The 21,589-nt window shown below is 41.0% G+C and overlaps 1 protein-coding gene across 8 annotated transcripts in view; it reads left to right on the forward strand.

Annotated features, from left to right (window-relative positions):
- Window positions 1-21,589, forward strand: part of PATJ (PATJ crumbs cell polarity complex component) — a 341,090-nt gene that overhangs the window by 303,197 nt on the left and 16,304 nt on the right. For all 8 annotated transcript variants that reach the window (XR_004623211.1, XM_034653499.1, XM_034653506.1 and 5 more), the window contains 6 exons: window positions 465-612; window positions 1,698-1,784; window positions 5,188-5,302; window positions 6,033-6,070; window positions 10,066-10,188; window positions 10,911-11,015. Coding sequence is in view for 7 of the 8 variants with exons in the window: in XM_034653499.1 (XP_034509390.1) it covers window positions 465-612; window positions 1,698-1,784; window positions 5,188-5,302; window positions 6,033-6,070; window positions 10,066-10,188; window positions 10,911-11,015 (616 nt within the window). In the remaining variant the exon portion in view is untranslated. The remainder of the gene's footprint in view (window positions 1-464; window positions 613-1,697; window positions 1,785-5,187; window positions 5,303-6,032; window positions 6,071-10,065; window positions 10,189-10,910; window positions 11,016-21,589) is intronic.

The raw sequence follows: 21,589 nt of genomic DNA on the forward strand, positions 1-21,589 counted from the left end.
CTTGAATTTTGAGACATACATTTATTTACTCCTCAAACAAGTAAAGATAATTATAACCATAATAAGGGAAGGAATAAAGAGTGAGAAACCAGAACAGATCAGATGCTAATAATTGAGCTGATCTATAAGGAAATAACTTGTACATTTTAAGAGTACTTAACTCTGCTTTTTAAAGTGGATTTTCATTTCATTTCACTAAGATTATCCTCTTGCAGAAATGATGCCCTTGGGCCAATAAAAATGAGTATTACAGTAGGCAGCATAAATAGTTATAAACTATTTAAAGGGCAAGCACTCTGAGGTTTATCATTTTGGAAGTCAGTGATATTACTGGATGAGATGGCTTTGTAGGACCCTTATTCCAAGCTTTAGGATTTAGTGAAACTGTATAGAATGTCCATAATCTCAGATTTGCTCAGAAGTACTAAATTATGCCATTACCCACTGCTTTGTGGTATTCACAGAAATGGAAGCGGAGTGTTTATTTCTGACATCGTGAAAGGTGGAGCTGCAGACCTTGATAGGAGATTGATTCAGGGAGATCAGATCTTATCTGTGAATGGGGAGGACATGAGAAATGCCTCACAGGAGACAGTGGCCACTGTCCTCAAGGTGAGTCCTCAGGGTGCTGTCTGCCCGGCTGGTATATCTGACATCCAGAGGGAACCAGTCTCATCTAGCTTGGTTATAAAATGGGTTCGACTTTATGCTAACCCTGGTTTTCACAGAGATCTAATCTCTGATTATTTTAACCCATCATAAGTAGCTTTACAAGAAGGCTGTTACGTTGACTAACAGGATTGACGAGAAACCTCTTTGGGGATTTCTAAGCTAGTTTTTATATTTGTGAGAAACCAAGTACCCACAATTACCCTCTAGATGCATTAGATGGGATAAGTTCTCCTGGAATCAAAAAATTCATCCTTCTCTCTCTAAAGCGGTATTGTCATGAATATACCATTCAGCTTTTATTGCTTGAGGGACCATTAAAGACTATCCAGTCTTATCCAGACCAACTCCTGTTTCACAAATGAAGTTTGAAAAAGTAGAGCAGGAAGTCCAAGATGACAAGGATCTGCTCGAGTGGGTTTCCCACCACCCACGCTGTTTCTCACTGAAGTTGCAGAGGGGCTGGGTTCAGAATTCCCTTCCGAGTGCCTCTGCCACATGGGCGCTGCCTCCCTTGGAGGAAACTGATTAATAAAAATTCTTGTAAATTTCCATTCACCTATAACCAGCTGCATCTTATACTCTTTCATAAATAGCTGTGGAAGTTTTTGCAAAGACAAATGAACCTTGTTTATTTTAAAATCCTGATTTCCAAGTATAGTCAGCAGTTATGACTTATGAGAGAATGTGTTATTTGTAGATTATCTCTATGATTTTTGTGCTCCTTTCACTACTTTTTCTTAATTATTTCACTGCTCATGAATACTTTCATCAGAAGGGAGAAGGAAGAGGAGAATTGAAATGTAATCCTCTTACCATGTTTAAAGAACTCATGAAGTCATGAGATGAATACCACAAAGTTGATGAATTTTTGTTATTTTGTGTGATTTTTTTGCTTACCGAATTTCCTTTTTTCCTCTTGCTTTCATCACCCATTTACAATTCTTGGTGCAGAGATGAGTGGACTCTCTGCCATGATAATTTAGAATATAAATGCTGTTTTTCACCTCTTTTCTTGTCTTCCCAAGTGTGCACAGGGGCTGGTGCAGCTAGAGATTGGAAGACTCCGAGCTGGTTCCTGGACCTCCTCGAGGAAGACCTCACAGAACAGTCAGGTTGTTGATGGCTTCCTGTCAGACTGACTCACTCACCTATCCCCACTGGGAGAAAGCCCCCCATTTCATAAATGATTGGAAAGAATGTGTACTAGACAGCATATTCGCAAGACCACGTTCAGTGCATTTTAATGTGTTTGAAATAAAAGTGAAATGTGGAATAGAAATTCATTAATATTCGTTAATCCCTAGATTTTTCTCTTCTTTATTGCCTGCCAGTGTTTCCTTAGAACCACTTTTCTCGTCCACTAGTAGTTCTGTATTGCCCATGCATGCATGTACACAGCTGTGTTTACTTAAAAAAAAAAAAAGAAAGAAGCAACATCTGGTGGCAATTTGACCTTCATTAGCACAACATTGTTCTATTCATTCAATTAAATATCGCTATAAAGTTAACTTGTGAATAGCCACTCACACATGCTGAGGGCAATTAATGGCATATTCCTAAGAGAGCAAAGTGTGGGGGGTTCTCTTCTGAGAGGGAGGCCTTAATGGGTGATATTTTGTAGGTTAGCAAACATCTTATGTTTATTTGCAAGGCTGATGTAAGTGCCACATTTTTTTTTAACAAAGTATATTTCAAAGTTTTGGGGGTTTTGTTTTGTTTTCATTACGATGGCTGACAAAATCAAGATGGTAGACTATGTGTCCCATTTGGTACTTAATGAAGCTGTAGAAACTTAACATGTGACCTCCGCCTCCTTTGTGGGTTATAGATGGGCCTTTGTTCTGAGGTTAACAGCATGAGTTTTGGTCCCCTCCCTGGCTGCCTTAAACTTAAAGCCTCTCCGAGGCCTTTGTTCAGAAGTCGTTCTGAGTTTGTGGTTAGCACACAGAAGCTTCTGGAATGCTATGAACTGCTTCCTTTGCTCCACTAGAAAACGGATAAAGAAAAATACCATTGTTCAGCTAGGATCCCAGGCTAGCTATCTTGTTTTAGAGAATCTTCAAAAAAGTGAAACCCAGTAAACATCATATTAAGCTTAGAATATATTTTCTCTTTCATTTCTGGCCTCCACAATGAGCAGCAAATACCATGTGTACTCAGACCCAGTGTCGCATTGCGACTCCAGGAGCAAATGGTTGATAATGATTCTGAGCAGACTTGTATCAACAGTGGGAACTTCAGTTGCAAAAATAGTTGTCTCAGCGTCTTCCTCAGTGGAAGACCCACTTGTTGAGGATTCCACTAAAGCCTTGTTGTACGCAGGTCAGAATTCAGACTGAACAATACTGGCAATAAGATTTTTCTTCTTTGGAGCATATGGGAGGGTGCCACAGGGGAGGCTCCGTTGGATCTCACTGCACAAGGAGTTTGATAGGTTGAAAAGAGGAAGAAGCCATCCCAGACAGATGGAACGACATATGCAAAAGCAGAGAGGGATACAAAGAATCCCACTATTTTAAGAAAAGTTTGAACTGAAGGGTGAGGTAGTAGGTAGAACTAGATTTCTGTCCTTGAGGAACATGTGTAAGAATGTCTCAGTGGTTAATAAAGTTCACACTCAGGTTAAATACAGAGCTGACAAATTTAGAAGCTCTATTATTAAATGTCAATAAAACCATCATCACCATTTAGCTGATCTATAAATGTGAGCTGTCCTATTTTGGAAACCTAAGACAAAGTATCAAACACTTATCTAACCTTCTGGCACAGAATTTTTACATTAGGGGGCAGAAGTTTAATTCCACTTTTTAAAAAACAGTAAATATGTTTTATCCTTACTTTGTCCTTAAAATTTTGGCTGAGATGATATGAGAGTCTGCAGTGATATTTGGCTAATTGAAAGAAGGCTCATAGCCAACTGTGAAAAGGAAATGTCCTCCATTATCACAAGCTGAAGACCACCCCCTGACCTGACTGGAGAAAAAGAGGATCCCGTTCCCAGGCATTTCCACCTTCAGACCCTCTAGGGGCACAGATTTTTTTCTGGGCAATTATAAGATGGGGAGATCAATGTCTTCTTTTGAGGGCCAAGGAGAATTATAATTTGTTGACTTGGCCTGGAGAAAGTGGGTTCATTAAGAGAGATCTTCTATTCTTGGGGCCACCAAGCCTCTTTTTTTTTTTAAATGTCTTTTCCCACCAACCAGAAAAGAGTGTCTTTACTCTGCAGAGGAAAGTGTGTCATGGAAGAGCACTTGAGAAATATTTTCCTCAGATAACTGAGGGAACACTTCATATTTATAAAGGCCATGGCAAACACATTGTTCTAAGATTTTTTTTTAGGCAAAAGTTATAATATGCTATACTCCCTAAATTCTGAATATTTTTATAGCACTATTGATTTAAATCAAAAATATAGTAAACACTCCTTTAAATATATATATCCATTATGAAGTGTATGATTTCTGTAACTTACTTTGAAATGAATTTTTTAAAAAATGATGAATAGATGAATGAATATGTGATAAAGAAAATCCAGCAAAATATTGATTGTGGAATCTAGGTGGCATGCATATGAATGTCAACTATATAATTCACCTTTTCTTTATGTTTGAGTATTTTCATGCTTAGGGAATTAAAATATTAAATAACTATACATCATAGAACTAAGGAATTGGATCAAATTATAGTTTATCAGATTATAATTGTGATCTTAGGTTTAGCTTAAAATTTTGAGGCAATTAGGCATAACCTTGATAATTTTGTAGAAAACATTCTTTATTCATTATTGGTTACTTTTTGGGTGGGGGAGTTACATTATTTTCTGCATTGGAAAGGTCCTCCAGTGTGTATGTGATTCTCATTGAATAGCTACTAGCCATACATGACTATACAGTGTAGACCTCAAATATTTATTTAAATGAATAAAAGGACAATAATGGAAGTATAACAGATTGGGCTCCATTACCACTGACTCCAGGAAAATCTTTGAGAAAAAAAATTTAACCCACTCCTAAGACAAGGTATTCCCTTGATATTTGCTGCTTTCTCCTACAACTAAGGAGAAAGTTTCTGTTGGTCAAGATTTTATGATACTTGTTTTAGCAAAATAGATCATGTAATTTGGGTAATAAGGTAATAAATGTTGACTGCAGCCCCAAATGACACACAGTGCCATTAACTGATCATATATCAACAGTACATAACAACAACCTAGGAAAATGTTTTTTGATTTCATGGGGAGTAAGAAAAGCTTAAATTATTGCATGTTTTCTATCTTGATGATTGAAACCATATATAAAAGCTCATATAAGGGGGAAGGCAATGGAAAAATGTCAAATGGGATTGGGTTAGAGTGGTAAGAGAGTGTAAGGAAGGGTCACTTCTGTTTTCTTTTTTAGCCTCTACAGAATTTTCTGCACATGGTTATGGCTACTTTGTAATTAAAATACTAAGTGTGAATTTTTAAGACCAAGTCAGTGTGTGAGCACAGCTGACGGTGGGGTTTCTTTCCAGGGAAGCCAGCAGAGCACACATAGCAGCTTCCCTCCCTCCCTGGCTCCTGTCATCACCAGCCTGCAGAACTTGGTCGGCACAAAAAGAGCTACAGATCCTTCCCCCAAAAGTTCAGGTATGACTTGGACACACATCCAGCAGAAGCTGTGACCCGATTTTTTAAAGTATTAATATTTTTAAAAAACAATTTCTTCACCCTCAATTCAGATACGTTGAAATCTTCTAACATGTCCACCTACGCCCCAAGCTTGATGAAAAGCCTGTTCTAAAGGAAGGAAAGCCGTAGAGACTCATTTTGGGAATGTGCCTTTAACTGTGCACAAATCACATGAAAACCAGGAAAGCGGAAATCTAAACTACTTCAGAAAGGAAAACCATTTCCCAAAGAGAAAAATTTCAAATGACGGGTCACTTGAGGAAGGTCAAAGCGCATATACCATTGCGGGTGGGGCAGGGCAAGGAGTCTTTTTTAAGCCTTTCCTTGAGGAGAGGGTTGTCTTTGATCAAGGCGGGAAAATGTACAGTGACACAGAGATAGCCCATCCCCCAAGCCAGTTAGGCACCGTATCCCCGGCAGCTCCTGGTACCCCCATCAGCTTCTGTCACACCACGTGGTTATGACCACATCTACCTCAAACAGAGGGCCTCTTTAAAATAGCCCCGCATCAATGGTTACCGGTTTGGATTTTGAGAAAGTATGTGATACCTGTTCATATTCTGTCTTGGAAGGCCTAGAAAATGATACCATTTTTTTAAAGGATAATATTTTTATAGGAGAATATGAAATCCTAGCTGTATTATCTCTGTATTTTAAAAAGTTAATTGTGTTGCTTCCTTATTTGTAGGCACAGATATGGGACCAAGGACCGTTGAGATCATCAGGGTAGGTCAATAATTTTGCTGTTTTTTCTGATTTGTGTTGTATTTCCCTTAAAATGAATACAATTTGTCGGATTGTTAGTGTGCACTTTTAAGTTACGGAAGGCATGAAATGGTGTGTGTAACATAAATAGACTTTTAGAAGTACAGTAAAGCCACATAGAGGACCTTTGCGAATTTTTTGGTATATCCCATCCACTATGTTTTGTGCATGTATTTAAGTTTATGAAACAAACCAAAAAAAAAAAAGGTATCATATTAAACATACTCCTGTAGCTTGTCTTTTTCACTTTTTTTTTTTTTAAGATTTGTTTATTTAGAGAGAGAACGTGTGTACAAGCAGGGGAGGGGCAGAGGGAGAGAATCTCAAGCAGACTTCACGACAAGCCTGGAGCCCGATGCAGGGCTTGATCCCAGGACCCTGACATCACAGCCTGAGCTGAAATCAAGAGTCAGACACTTAACCAACTGAGCCACCCATGTGCCCCTGTCCCATTTAAGGATGAACTTGTAGCCGTGCTGATATTTTTTGACAGCACACAGCATGATTTTATTGGTTGCATAGGATTCCATCATATAAATGTGCTGTGATTTTCTTAATCAGCTTCTTCTGACTAAACAATTAGCATATTTCTCAACTTTTGTTCTTTTATAGCAACATCTTTGTTTTTCTTTTTTCGTCTGTATCATGGGTGATTTCCTCAGGACTCGTTCCTGGAAATGGAATTGAGTCAAAAGCCACACTTGTTATTTAAAGGCTCTTATACATATTGCTAAATTGCCTTCTTGAGAAGATCGTGTAAGTTGTATTTAAGTTCATAAAGTTGTCAGTCCTGATTTTCAAACTCTTGCATGGTATTCAGAATATTGGAAAGTACTTTGACCACTTTCAACCATTAAATTTGGGATTCAAGAAGTACTTAAAAAAGAAATTATGACCTTGTTATGATCATGGTTCAATTGCAGTAAAGAGATATCCAGGGGCGCCTGGGTGGCTCAGTCGTTAACTGTCTGCCTTCGGCCCAGATCATGATCCCAGAGTACTGGGGTCAAGCCCCACATCAGGCTCCCTGCTCAGCGGGAAGCCTGCTTCTCCCTCTCCCTCGACCCCTCTTGTGTTCTCTCTCACACCATGTGTGTGTCTCTCTCTCTCTCAAATAAATAAATAAAATCTTTAAAAAAAAAAAAAAAGATATCCAGCATAGCTTAGTTCTCTGGAATCAGTCATAGCTGTGTTTGAAGGCACTGTACCATTTATTAGCTCTATGACCTTCAGCAAGTTACTCAGTTTTTCTCGTTTGTAGACTGGGGATGACAACACTTACCTCACAAGGTAAATCTTATTGTGTGGATTAAATGAGATAACGCAAGTAGTGTACTTAGCATAGTACCTAGTGCGTCATAGATGTCCAGGAAGTGTCATTCATTATTACTGACTACAATTTGAAGTAAATCTGCTTCATCTGTTCCTAGTATCTTTCCACCATGTGACAACTCAGATGTACCTATGATGGGAAAGTTAAATCTACCAACATGTACATAATTATGGATAAATTATGAAAGTGTTATGATGGATTTGAACAAAGCCAAATTATTCCATAAATTTCTCCTCATTCCAGGGTTTATAAAATATCATTTTATGGGCATGCCCAGGTGGTGCAGTTGGTTGAGCCTCTGATTCTTGGTTTCGGCTCAGGTCATGATCTCACAGCAGTAGGATCAAGCCCCGTGTCAGACACGTGTCAGACTCTGAGCTCAGCAACGAAGTCTGCTTGAGCTTCTCCCTCTCCCCCTCCCACTCAGGCTTGCATATACACTCTCTCTCTCTCTCAAATAAATGGATGAATCTTAAATATATATATGTGTATGTGTATGTGTGTATATGTAAATATCATTTTATGTTTCCTTAGTCATTTCAGCCACTTTTTTTTTTATAGGCTTTTATAAAAAAGCCTGCTCCCAATAACCATATTCTCCCACACATGTTCCAAGCAGAAACTTTCGTGATGAAACTCTTCTTGCCGTTTTGCGTGCATTGCTCTACTGTCGATGCATTCAAAAAATATAAGCCAGACACAAATATGTTTGAAAACAGGATATGAATTACCCGTGACTGGAGAGGTCAGCTTTGCCATTCTTCTTTTATAAGCATGACATGGCAGCATTAGTAATATTATTAATAGTAAAGAATTCCTCACACTTATATGAGTTTTTAAAGTTCTTTCCTATATGGTTTTTGTTGTCATTTTGTTCTTTTCCCATCTTCCAACTTGATGAGGCAAAATCGAAGCACACTAAGCTGTGTATATTTTTAAATAATCAATTAAACTGTCAGGAGTCTTGCTACCATGTAAGCCCCTTTACCTCACCCACGCCACTAATATTTATGCCATAGTCGTCAAGTTTACATTTACAAAAATTGAGAAACCCACGAAGCAGTGCTATAATTTTTACTTTCAACAGTCCTACATATTTTATTTATTTATTTATTTATTTATTTGAGAGAATGAGAGAGAGAGAGCACGAGCAGGGACAGAGGGAGAAGCAGACTCCCTGCTGAACATGGAGCCCGATGTGGGGCTTGGTCCCAGGACCCTGAGAACATGACCTGAGCCGAAGGCAAATGCTTAAGTGATTAAGCCACCCGGGTGCCCCGTCCTGCATATGTTGAAAAAAACTGGTCACACTTTCTTAGCGTACTGAGTAGTCTAGGATTTTACCGTGGACTTCAGAAATGTTACACTGTATAGACTGTGGAGAGTGGTGATGTTTACAGCGGCAGTCAGCCCACTCGGGTTCAGACTGCAAGTTCCATCTCACCTTGCAGGAGCGGCGGTTCAGCTCCCAGCTCAGGTCTGTGGTGAGCGACATGAGTCGCTTAGAATGAAGCCAGAGAATTCTGTGGCTCCCCTTCTCAGGCTCTCTCTACTCCAGCTTTCTTCCTTTATTCTCCAGCCACCGGGGGCCCCTTTGCCTGGTTCCTCTGACCAGCGAGATGGGGCGAGATGGGGCGAGTCAGGCATCCACACAGAGTGTTACCCTTGGCGCCACCTTTCCGGCCCCTAGACCGGGTCTGGTGCTCAGGACAAGGCTGCCAGGAAAACAAGGGCCAGATCCACCCCCTGCTGCTTTTCCTCCAAGTTTCGGCTCTCCACCACAGTCTGTTTGTGTCTTTACTTTTCCGAAGCCTCAGGTAGTTGTTTGCTGTGTTTGACAGAGTTGTTCATTTTCATCAGCAGGAGAGAGATGCTCTAGCTGAGCAAAAGCCACCAGGCTGAAGCTGGAATGCGTCAGTCATTCTTCCCCTGATTTTTAAAATAGTAAAACCCTGTGATACGAATGTGGGGAAAACCTGGACGAGAGCCAGGATCTCTTCACCAGGGTCCGAGCGAGCCAAGCTGCCTCACCTCATGATCTCAGTGGACACTTCCAGCCACATCTTCCTTCTCTCTGCAGACTCCGCTGTCATTCCAGTGGGTGTCCTCTCAGATCTTTTGTTGTAATGCAGCCGTGCAGCTCTTTGAGAGCCAAGTGTGTTTGTTCACACCCAGAAGAGCATGATATGTGTGGCAGTTTAATCATAAACACCATATGAGAACATACTTGCCAAGTCTGCATCAAAATTGGCCACTACACTGAGCAGTAACATAGGGTTGTTTTGTGTTTTTTTTTTTTTTGTTTTTACTCCTACTGTTGCCTTTTACTGAGCGTCTTCGGTAGGCTAAGACTGCACTGTATCATCTCATTTAATCCTCAAACCAACATAAAGATGGAAACTCTAAGAGGTTAAGGAACTGCCTTGAGACCCTCCCCACCCCCAGCTAATTAAGTGCTAGAGCTGAAAACACAGGTCTCTTCCTGACTCCACAGGCGCTGTGCTTACCTCCTGTTACCCTGGCCTCCTGCATCATGGAAGGATTCTGTGTGACAGCTGTCCGGGGGCAATCAGGTTGTGGGTTTGTATTAAATATATGAGCCTGTGTTTTCCTTCTTTTTTAGGAGCTCAGTGATGCCCTGGGAATCAGTATTGCCGGAGGAAAAGGAAGTCCCTTAGGAGATATCCCAATATTTATTGCCATGATTCAGGCCAGTGGTGTGGCTGCACGTACCCAGAAACTTAAGGTAAACAAAAGGAAAATGGTGAAGTGCTAACAGCATGTGGTGGGAGACAAAGTTGCAGCCATGGGCACTTTATTTAAAGTTGGAATTCCAGCAGAGACCCACGCTGAGGGCAAAATGCATTGGAGAAAGTTTACACCTAAAATTCATTAGGTCCCTGGGTATATAAAAATATTATTGTTTGTATCAAAGCTTCTCGATGAAAGAAGCTCATTTGCAAAGCCTCCCATACCATTTTTAGCACTTCATTCCACCCAAAATTAATTTTCACCTGAGAGAGATTTGACCTTAGAATCGTCCTTCAACCAGAAGAATTAATGTTCTTAGGATTTTTTTCCCCATTGTCCCTTAATCTTAACTTAGGTAGGAAAATAAAGGAGAAAATATTTGGCTTCCTCATTAGAGCTTTATTGAACAGTTAATTTGTATGCCCCACTATTACTGGTGAATGGATGTGTGAATCACCACCATTGCCAAAATACAAAAGTGGCCTGCCGTGCCTTCCCCTCATCAAATCTGACCCCCTTCTTGTTTCTCTGATTGGTCTGTATTTGGGGAAAGCCATAAAAATTCCTCATGCTTCTGGAACATGCATGCACAGGAGAAACACAGACTCTTCACAATAGCCACAAATGGGAAATATGACTTACAAAGAATCTTAAGCATTCTCCTCAAATTTAATTTTTCTTAATGATAGTGATTTTCTACCACTTTTGTACTTCCAGGTTGGAGATCGGATTGTCAGCATTAATGGGCAACCTTTGGATGGGCTGTCTCACGCGGATGTGGTTAATCTGCTTAAGAACGCCTACGGGCGCATTATCCTGCAGGTATTGCGATCAATGGAACACGCAGCTGCGCGAGGCAGATAAGTGGCGTGCAAAAAAGATTGAGCGTCACTGGCAGTAGGCATCACCGCCCAGCAGGGTGCTTGCTGATGTGAATTATGAAGGTTGAAAGCAAGAAATTATTATTTTTATTCAGAAATTCTTTAATGCCACCCATACAGGCAGTGAGCATGATTATATGAAAGCATAACAAGGGGAGAAAAATTACTCTTTGCTTCACATGATAAATCAACAAGGCTTTTAGCTTCCAGCATTCTATTGTAAATCAAAGTTTGTGAGGAATAGGAAATGATTTCTTTTCTTATGCCCAAAAACTGTTACCGAACTGCCCAAACGCTGTTTCTTCTACTCCCTTTAGAGGAAGGAAGAAATACAATGCTCTTTTTCCCCCTAGCATAAATGATTGCCAACACTGTTCAGTTCTCACTGTGTGGTTGTCATCAACTGAGGCAGACAATTGTTTATCAACTGTGGTCCCCAAGAGTATTGTCCAGATGCACGGGGAAGTATAGCAGGAAGTAGAAATGTGTGCTGTTCATTACCCCTCCTTATATTTCAGCACTCTATATGTCTCTGAGATTGGCATGGTGCAGTGAGAGGCAGGATACTGCAGTGAGTTTTGCTAATGAGTTTCTTCCAAAATGTATGATTATAATCACCACACTTCTGCAGGTAGTAGTGAATGGTGTACAGGTGAAAAGAATAAAACCCACCACTTAGTGCCTGAGAGAGGGCTAGCCAGCCCCTCAGATCATTCTAGCCTTCAAATAATAATTTTAGGGGGCCTGGCTGGCTCAGTCAGTAGAACATGAAGCTCTTGATCTCAAGGTTGCAAATTTGAGCCCCACATTGGATATGGAGATTACTTAACAATAAAATCTTGAAAATAATAATTTCAAACTGAAAAGCCATTACATTGGGGAGAACCAGTTTGTGGTGCTTAACTCTCACATCTCAATGGTCTAAATCCAGAAGGCCAAAACAGACATTATGAAAGTAAACGATGGGGCACCTGGGTGGCTCAGTCGGTTTAGCTCTGACTCTTGAGTTTGGCTCAGGTCATGATCTCGGGGTCAGGGGTAGAACTCCACGTTGGACTCTGCACTCAGGGGGGAGTCTGCTCAGGATTCTCCCTCCGTCTTCTGCTGCCCCTCTCCCCTCTAAAATAAATCCTTAAAAAAAATTACTTTCAGCATGTATGAAGGGGATCATAAAAATACTGTCAGTAGTTTCAAGGGAGTTTATGTGATAGGCAACATATAATTCAGTGATTTGGGTCCCGGGTTTCTGCAGAACACAAACCAGAACACTGTGTGGACTGGTAGAGTCAGCTTCCCCGCTCCTCCTAGTCCTCACTTTCATGGAACTTAGGCCGCCGCCTCACATTCCTCCCTCCACCCCACCTCAGTCCCATCAGACCCTGTGTGTCCTTGCTTTTCTTTGCTGCTCTTGCCCTTCCTTCGAGTTATGCTGACCCCTAGAGGCCAAAAAGTGCAACTGCTCAGTCTCTGCCTGGGGACCATTAGTTACACAGAATTTTAAAAGAAAGTTATTTGAATGAATAACTATGTCAAGACAAAAAAAAAAATGTCTCTCTTAGCAAACTCAGGTATTACTAGTATTTTCATACACCAATATAATTTGTTCAGCTCCTCCTTCTTCACAAAGTAATAAGAAGCCACAATGTAAAACTGTAACATTAACTACAAAAGCACCTTAAATGACAATGAACTCAAGCTCTCCCATGCAGAATTAACACTTCATTCAAATTGCCACTATTCACATACCTTTGAAGGAGTTCCTTATTTTTCCTATTTCTGTATTTTAAAAAAATGACATTTGGTTTAAAAATTCTCTTGCATTAATCACATTAGTTGGTAGTGTTAATTTTCTAACCTGTGCTATTAAAAGCTTAATGGAATCCTTTGGGATTTTTACAGTTATAATCTACACAGTTATGGGTATGGAGCATACGTGCTGCCAAAGGCTTTAGACACAAAACCCAGAAAACTCCTATGTCCTGCATCAGATGCCTTTCAGTTACATAGTGTATTTGCCCTAATTAAAACAATGTGCATATAGTACCAGCAATATAGTTATTACAGCTGACTTGGCATAGGTAATTTTTATCAGGTGAGCCAGCCCATTGGCAGAGCAATAGGGAAGGTCAGGTAATTGTGTCTGATGATGTGGAAAAGACTTGCTATCAGTGTATCATGCAAAGCAGTCAGCAACTGCTGTTGCACGGGGAAGATTAAGGTCTAGGTCAGCAGACTGCAGGATGGTGAAGGGGAAAGAGTGGAAGAGACGACCAACACTTCCAGAAGCTTCTCCCCACAGTATACATTACTGTCTCTGGGTGTTAATAAGCAGGTGGATATTTCTGCCGTAGAGTCTGATGGTTTCTTATTCTCAATCATAGATTGGTCAGTGGAGATTGATGTGGCTACACGGTGTCATTTTAGATGTTCCCAATTACATTTGCTTTTCTAGTCTGATAGTTTGTCTGGTTAAGCTCTTTTGTCTGTAGAATGACCATGAGACAAACCTTTTTTGGATAAAATCAGGTAACCCAGACTCTCTGCTAGAATTTTTTTTTTTTTTGGTACATCTTTCTTTGAGAACACAGAGGATAAAAATAGCGTATCAGAGATTTTTTATCAGTAAAGGAACTTGTGAGGCTTTTTCTGGGTCCATTAAGAAATTTTGCAAACAGTCGAGAGTGTAGCAGAATGGGTGGATTGAGGGAGCACTAACTAAACTCGGGGATGTGGGAAGAGGACGTTGGGAGAGAACATTGTAGTTGGAGATGTCCAATAGGCAGAGGAAATTTTACCACCAATACTCAGGGAGACTTCACTGCTGGGAACAGGGTAAGTAAAGCCATCTGAGGCTTTTCCATGTCGACATCCCCACTGCCTGGCACATTATTTATCATAGATACTGGTTGAATATGAATGAAAACAGTGTGACAAAGACAGGACGAAGGCTTGGAGTCAACAGCAAGTAGGGAAGGCAGAAGAAGAGAGTCTGAAATCAGGGAGATTCATTAAGGGTCTGTCTACAAAGTAGTTTGGGAGGCTTTTGGGGGACATTCTCCAGAACAACAACAACAAAATGGATATAAGAGGGTCAAGCTGCTGGTTTAGAGAGAGAGTGTGTGTGTCATATTTATTAAGATAATGTAGAGAAAACAGTGACTTCTTTTTGAACCCTCAGTTGAAAATGGAAGAGAAAAAGATGTGGGATTAATTCAGGAGATCCAATATCCAACAAATAGGAGTTGCAAAAAGAAAAACAAAAATAAGAAAGAAATAAAATAAATCTTAGCTTAAGGCCCATAAATCTAAGTAGGATAAATAAGTATAATACCTATATACATTCTAAAACTTTCCAAAGAGAAAAGTAAAAGCTACTTACAAAAGAACAAGAGATTCAGATGGCACCTCTTTTTCAGCAGTGTATTTCTGAGAAAATCACGTTAGGATGTAATCCAGCAAAAGAGCAAGTAAGAAAGAAAAAAGAGGGAAGCCAGTGGATTCAATGCTGAGAAACATGGAAATCCCAGGGCAGCTGTGTAGCAGGCATAGAGAATAACTTGCCCAAACTGGAGCAGGGGGAAAAGATAACTCTAAGAGAGATGCCTCTGCATCGAAAGGAAAGAACAGGAACAGATGTATTATCTCATCTGTTTAACTAAATTGGAAGTTTGAGATCACTGGGAAAATCTGGGGCTCAGTTGGTGGTAAGTATATAAAAATTAAACAAAATGAGATCATTGTTACCTTGGAGAAAATAAACTTGTACCAAGAAAAGGATATATAATCATAGTACAGTAGTTGACTCAGTATAAATAACATTTATATAAACAATTTTAAGTTATAATAATAAAACCAGTACAAGCAAACATCATAATGCATGAACTGTTAGTATCATGGTTATTTGGGATGTGTTAGTGAAGAGGAAAATACGAGAAGTGAATCCTTAAAGTTGAAATAAAAGAGATTGTTGGAAATTGTTAGAACTATAGAGGTTTAAGTATATTTAAGGAAACACAGGAAACAAGTAGAACTTTATTTTTTTTAATGATTTTTTATTATATTATGCTAGTCACCATACAGTACACCCCCGGTTTCCGACGTAAAGTTCGATGATTCATTAGTTGCGTGTAACACCCAGTGCACCATGCAATACGTGCCCTCCTTACTACCCATCACCGGTCTATCCCATTCCCCCACCCCCCTCCCCTCTGAGGCCCTCAGTTTGTTTCTCATAGTCCATAGTATCTCATGTTTCATTCCCCCTTCTGAATACCCCCCCTTTCTTTATCCCTTTCTTCCCCTACCGATCATCCTAATTCTTATGTTCCATAGATGAGAGAAACAAGTAGAACTTTAAAATAATATAAAGTGGAAGAGTTTGGCAAGCTAAATTTTCATCCACTGGATTATTTCATCTGTTGAAATAGGGAGTTGATAGACATCAACAAGATGATAAATTTTAAAATAGGCTTATAAGCATTTTACTTAGCTTATGCCTCTAGAATTGAAAAGAGAAATGTTTAGTGTGTCTCCAGAGAGTGAAAGTGTTGAATTTTTTATCATGTGCTGTACTATTTAATTTTTTATCATGTGCACACAAAAATATCCTGGAAAAATAAAATAGAAAAGAACCAGAAGTCAAAAATACAGGTTCTAGACACTTAAGGAGAAAAGAATTTAAAAAATAGCACACTTCCAATGAAGCAGAAGTAAATAAAACTGCAAAAATCACTACAACTGGTAGAGAAATCACTGGCGACCTTTAAAGAAATTGATTTTCTTTCAGAGTTGGTGGTGAGTCAGTAGAGAGCAAAGGAATAGTTGGGAGCAAAAAAGAAGACAAGGGTAGGGATGATGTTTCCTCTGAAAAAGAAGATTAAAAGTTCTAGTGAAGGGGCGCCTGGCTGGCTCGGTTGGTAGAGGATGAGACTCTTCATCTCAGTCTTACAAATCCAAGCCCCACGTTGGGTGTAGAGATTACTTAAAATCTTTAAGAGAAAAACACATTTTCAATGATGCTGATTATTGCAGTGATGCTGCTGCTAGTTCAGAAGCCAAGCTGAGACCCACTGGAGTGGTGCATCATTTAGAGAGAGTAAAGCACGTTATTCTCTGTGCCTGGAATATCTGTGTCACCCCACTTCCATCCCCTCTCTATAAATCCTGTGAAATCCTTTGTTTTAGAAACTCTCCAACCAAGAACTTGCGGAAGAGGGAGTGCCTGGGGGTCATTTTCCCCTGAGACCACGAACTGCTCCAAAGTAATGTCTGTGCCCCCAGCACAGGGCCTGGCCTAAAAAGTGTTGGTCACGTTGAGTGGGTTGCTGAGCTGTGCTGATCGAGTTAAAAGGTACCAACTTATAGAGAACTAATCAGCACGGTTACCAATTCGGTCTGGTAAAATTCTACTAGAGGTGAGAGATGGATTGGGTTGGGAACGGAAAAGGTGTGTGATGGAGGGCGCAGGGCAAGCATCTAAAGGCACTTGTGAGGATCCGTAAAGGAGGGGCTTGTGAGCAGGTCTTAACCTTGGCTGTGCAATAGAGCCACTGATCCCAGTACTAGTCCCTGGTTCTACCGCAGGGATTTAATGGGTCTGGGATGTGGAATGGACTTTGAGAGAGTCTAAAGCTTCGCAGGTGTTTCTAATAGGTAACCAGCTGACCTGTAGAGGTCATGATGGATAGAAAGCCAAGTGATGCTGGGAAGGGAGTGGTAAGCTCCAGGAAAAGGACAAAGAGCTGAAGGTTTGAAAATTGAAATGAAGACCAGTGGAAGTTCTATAGAACCAAGTAGTCTTTAATACCAGAAAGTTGTGTGTTTGAGTCCTCTCACTTAACTCTTCAGTTTTCTATAAATAGGGATCATAACTCCTTTCTTCCAAGGTTGCTGTGAGGATTAAATGAGGTGTAATGTTTAATAAAACAGTGAATTGCCAATGGTAAGCATTATATAAGTGGCTTTGTATTACTTTCATTGTAATGATATGGGCTTGAGGTCAGCAGATGCAAACATTTCTAGGACCCTGGAAGTGGGTGGTTTTCCAGGTGGCACGTGAGATGTGTGCCACTGGATGGTGATGTCACTAGCAGACACTTGGCCCCTTGTTTTACTCCAAACTTAAAACATTTGACACTTCGAACCATTATATTTTTCAAACAGATACATTGAGGTCAGTATTCTCTGATGTCCCTGGAATCAGTGTCATTAGATTCTAAATAAAAACTTGAAGCAGATGTGCTTCCTACTTCATTAAGTTACACCAAATGTCAGGCATGGGCCAAGGCAAGCTTTTCTTGATTGCTCTTCTGTTCTGTGCTCCATCTTAAGATGCCAGCTTTCTCAGAGAGCACCTTAGCTTCCCGTCGGTTTTCAGCGTATCCACACTGTGTATCTGGGATCCAGGCTGGGTGTGAGTGCTGAGTTCGTGTTCTGTGCTGCAAGGTTGGAGCCCTAACAAGTCTAAGGGCTAATCTTACTCTTCTGCAGGAGCCACAGCTCAGAGGACTTGTAAGCAAGGAGCTCAAGCTTGTGTGCGTTGTGATAATCCTACTTACTGGAAAATATTTCGACTTCTCAATTCTCTGAAACAATCCCCCGAACATATTTTTTTTTAAAAGATTTTATGTATTTTAGAGAGAGAGAGAGAACACAAGTGGGGGAATTAGGCCGAGGGAGAGGGAAAAGCAGACTCCCTGCTGAGCAGGGAGCCTGATGCAGGGCTCAGTCCCAGGACCCTGGGATCATGACCTGAGCCTAAGGCAGACGCTTAACCGACTGAGCCACCCAGGTGTCCCTCCCCCCCAAAAAAACCCTATTTTTAAGGAAAAGGTACTCAGCCCAGGGTCCATGCAATAAAAACCTGTGCTTTATTATTCAATTAGAAAGCATCATGCATATATCATTTTAATATAGAACTTGCAATTCTAATTGAATTTAGTTTTGCTTTTAATCTAAGTTAGTAAATGCCACAGGAAGCCAAAGCATGAGAAAGCATATCAGAATGAATACCTTCCTGGAGGGGAAAAGACAGTTTGATGAGGGAATCCACTTGGAGGGGGAAACACGCTGTGAGGGGCAAGGACAGTTGGAGGGGGAAACACGCTGTGAGGGGCAAGGACAGTTGGAGGGGGAAACACGCTGTGAGGGGCAAGAGCAGTTGGAGGGGGAAACACGCTGTGAGGGGCAAGGGCAGTTGGAGGGGGAAACACGCTGTGAGGGGCAAGGGCAGTTGGAGGGGGAAACATCCTTATTGGTTCTTCCTCTTCCACTGATTCACAAGTCTCCACTTTTTCATTAGACTCGGATAAGGCTTCTTCCTCATCCTTCATTTCACAAGTCTTCCTCTCGGATAGAGTGACTTCCTCTTTGTCTTCTTTCATTTCACAAGTTTCCCCCTCCTCAAGTGGAGTGACTTCCTCCTCTTTCATTTCATGAGTCTCTCTCCCCTCAGGTAGAGTGGCTTCCTCCTTCTCTTTCATTTCACATGTCTCCCTCTCTTCAGGCACAGGGATTTCCTCCTCGTCTTCCTTCAGACCAGTGACCTCCCTCTCCTCAGGTAGGCACTTATTAAATGTTTGTCATAACAAGGTTGGGAGAAGGTGAGGAGACAAAGTACTTTCATTAAAGCCCAGTAAGAGTTCAAACTGCTGCAGCCACTTGGCAGCTTCAGAAGATCTATGACATTTACTCTGTGCGTACCCATCACCCAGCACTTCCACACCTAGCTGTCTGTCTTAAAGAGCCACTCAAGATCTATGTAGCAGCACTATGTGCAGGACCCACAGCTTTTGAGCCAAGTGAATGGTTTTGAAGGGTGAGTGGGAAGCAAGGAAGACATCTGTCATATCTCCAGTCCCTAGGGATGAGGGACGAGAAGAAAGGTTGCTGATCTGAGTAATGTGGAAATGGAGCTGGCCCTAGCCGGGTCCAAGGACTCCAGACACCACAGCTTTTGAACCATGTATTCAGGTTGCACAGACCTTAATATCTGTTGTCTGAGGACTTCAAAGCCGCCTTTGCTTTACCCAGAAACCCTATTCTTCCCCTCTTCTCTCTCCTTTATACAGCATGTGTTCAGATCTGCCCCCCACACTAGATAACATCAACTGCAAGCCTGTCCATTGAAGGGATGGAACACATCTGCTTTCCCTTGGTTTCCTCCACTCCCTTCTCTATCCTCAGAACCTACCACAGAAGTTTGTACACGAAGTTCTAGATTACTTTAAAAAAAAAAAATGAATAAACCTCCCATTAGTCTGTTTGCCTTCCCCCTTTCTCAAAACACACGAAGAGACCTTTCCCAGCCTTACCTCCATGTTGTTCAGTTCCTGAACTGAATGTGTTGATGGGGGACGAGCACTTCAGATGCAGGACTGAACTAAGACTCATAGGCCACATCTCCTTGGACTTGTACCCAGCTGAATACACACGCCCTTCAAAATCAGATCAGATTATCATCTTTCACAAATCAGTCCCTGGGAAGACCAATCAACTCTGAGACCAAAATGGTTAATGCAAACACCTTGGGGCTAAGAATCACTCTGGGGGTGATGGGTTTATGGTCTCCTTGCCTTCCTACAAAAGACTAAGCCATTAGTGAAAATCTTCACATTTCCCATCCAGCTTCTTGGCTTCCACTCCTACAAAACAGGAGCTTAAACAGCCCCCAGGAGCCTAGGTAAGCCCCTAGGATTTAATATCATCAGTGGCTGGGAGGCACTTTTTATTTCAGGGTTGGGGGTAAGCAAGAGGCCTTCAGATTTTAGAGGGATGTGAGTTTTTCTGTAAGATGGTGCTGTTAGAAGTGTTCTTGTATTTTCTAGCTAGATAAAAAAAATTTAATTTTTACCCAAATAGAACTGTGACTCTGGTATCACAATTTATATGGCCGATTTCATAGACTCTTGAAAGTGTATTCTCTTTCTAAAAGTAAAAAAAAAAAAAAACAAAAAAACAAAAAACCACGATCCTTCTGGAACATCCATGGGCATATGTCTCCCACGCCCTGAGCGCTCTTCTTACAGTACCTTGTGAGAGCCAGAAAGTTTTCCTGCCTGTTTTCAACCACACGCCATGATGATCTGCTCTATTTGCAACTGCTTGTTCAGCTATCTCTCTCCCCTCTTCCTCCCTGACACCATATCTAGACTGTGCTTAACTACATGCAGTGTGAGCCAGATTGCCTGGTGTGAGGGTCCAAGACCAGGTCTATACCCTCACACTGCATATGATTAAGAGCACAAGATTCTAGTGTGAAATGACATGGAAATGAAACCAGCCTTCTCTCCTTAACAGACTTTGGGAAAGCTACTTAACCTCTGCTCCAGGTTCGTCCATCTAAAATGCAGAAATAATAGTGGCACCTACCTCTGTAGGGACTCAGGAGAGTGCTTAGCGTAGAGGAAGTGCTCAGTTGATACCCAGTTGTCATGGCACTGTTACAGATTGAACAAATGGGCAGAGAAAGGAGCAGGTTGCCATCAAATCTTCGCTTTTGAAGACACCTTAGAGAAATCAATATTTTACTGACTTTCTTCGTCAGCCCTGTAATGGATGGTCTCTTTCTTGGTCAGCTGAGAGTACAAGTCCAAATTCCCACCAAATATAGGAATCCCCTTTACTATATCCCGAATTAATAGATTTTGAGCCTGTGTTTGAGGATGCTTATGCTGTAACAAGCTGGGCCGTTCCTTTCTGTAACTGCCTTACTAGAGGCTTTTTTTTCCTCCTTAAAAGGACCCAAAACCAATCTCCTTGTAACCTCTATCAGTCTCACTCTGTTCTATGGAAATTCAGAAAATTGAGTCCCATAATCCCTATTCTTTAGGAAGGTTTTGGGTTCATTCACTCCACAAATACTCATTAAGCAACTGTTACATGCCAGGCATGTTAATACTGAGAAGCAGTCCTTATCCTCATGAATCCTGTGATGGGGCAGTGGGGGAGATACGGAAATATGTATCATCACAGTTTGTGGGAAATATTTGGAAAGCGCTGCAGAGAGAAAAACAGGAGAAATTAATTTAAGCACCAGTTGTAAAGAAGGCTGGTATAAGGAAAGTGACTTGTAAGCTGACACCAGGCCAACTGGTGGTTTTGGGGTTGGGTGGCAGATTGTAGGCAGAGAGAACTGGAATGTGGGGTGGAGTGGAAGGAGAATGGTGGGATTAGAGGAGCAGGCTGGGGGGGGGACCTTTGTGTATATAATTAGGGAGTCTGAATTTTATTCCAAGTGCAAAGAGAGACCACTGAAAGGCTTTAAGCAGGGGAGTGCCATTATGCAGTTTATATTGAAAAAGATAACTGGCCGTTGTATAGAAGAGAGATTGGAAGAGGATGAGTGGGGATGCCAGTTAAAAGGCAGATGATGATGATGAATTGATTAGGATGGTCACCATAGAGGCAAAAAGGAACAGATTGGACAAGTGTTTTAGAGGTAGAATCAGAAGACTTGATGGTGGATTACATAAGGCAAGTGAGCGACGGATGTATCGGGTTGATATTCAGAGAGTA

This window comes from Ailuropoda melanoleuca, chromosome 2, assembly GCF_002007445.2.
Source record: "Ailuropoda melanoleuca isolate Jingjing chromosome 2, ASM200744v2, whole genome shotgun sequence".
Classification (NCBI taxonomy): Eukaryota; Metazoa; Chordata; class Mammalia; order Carnivora; family Ursidae; genus Ailuropoda; species Ailuropoda melanoleuca.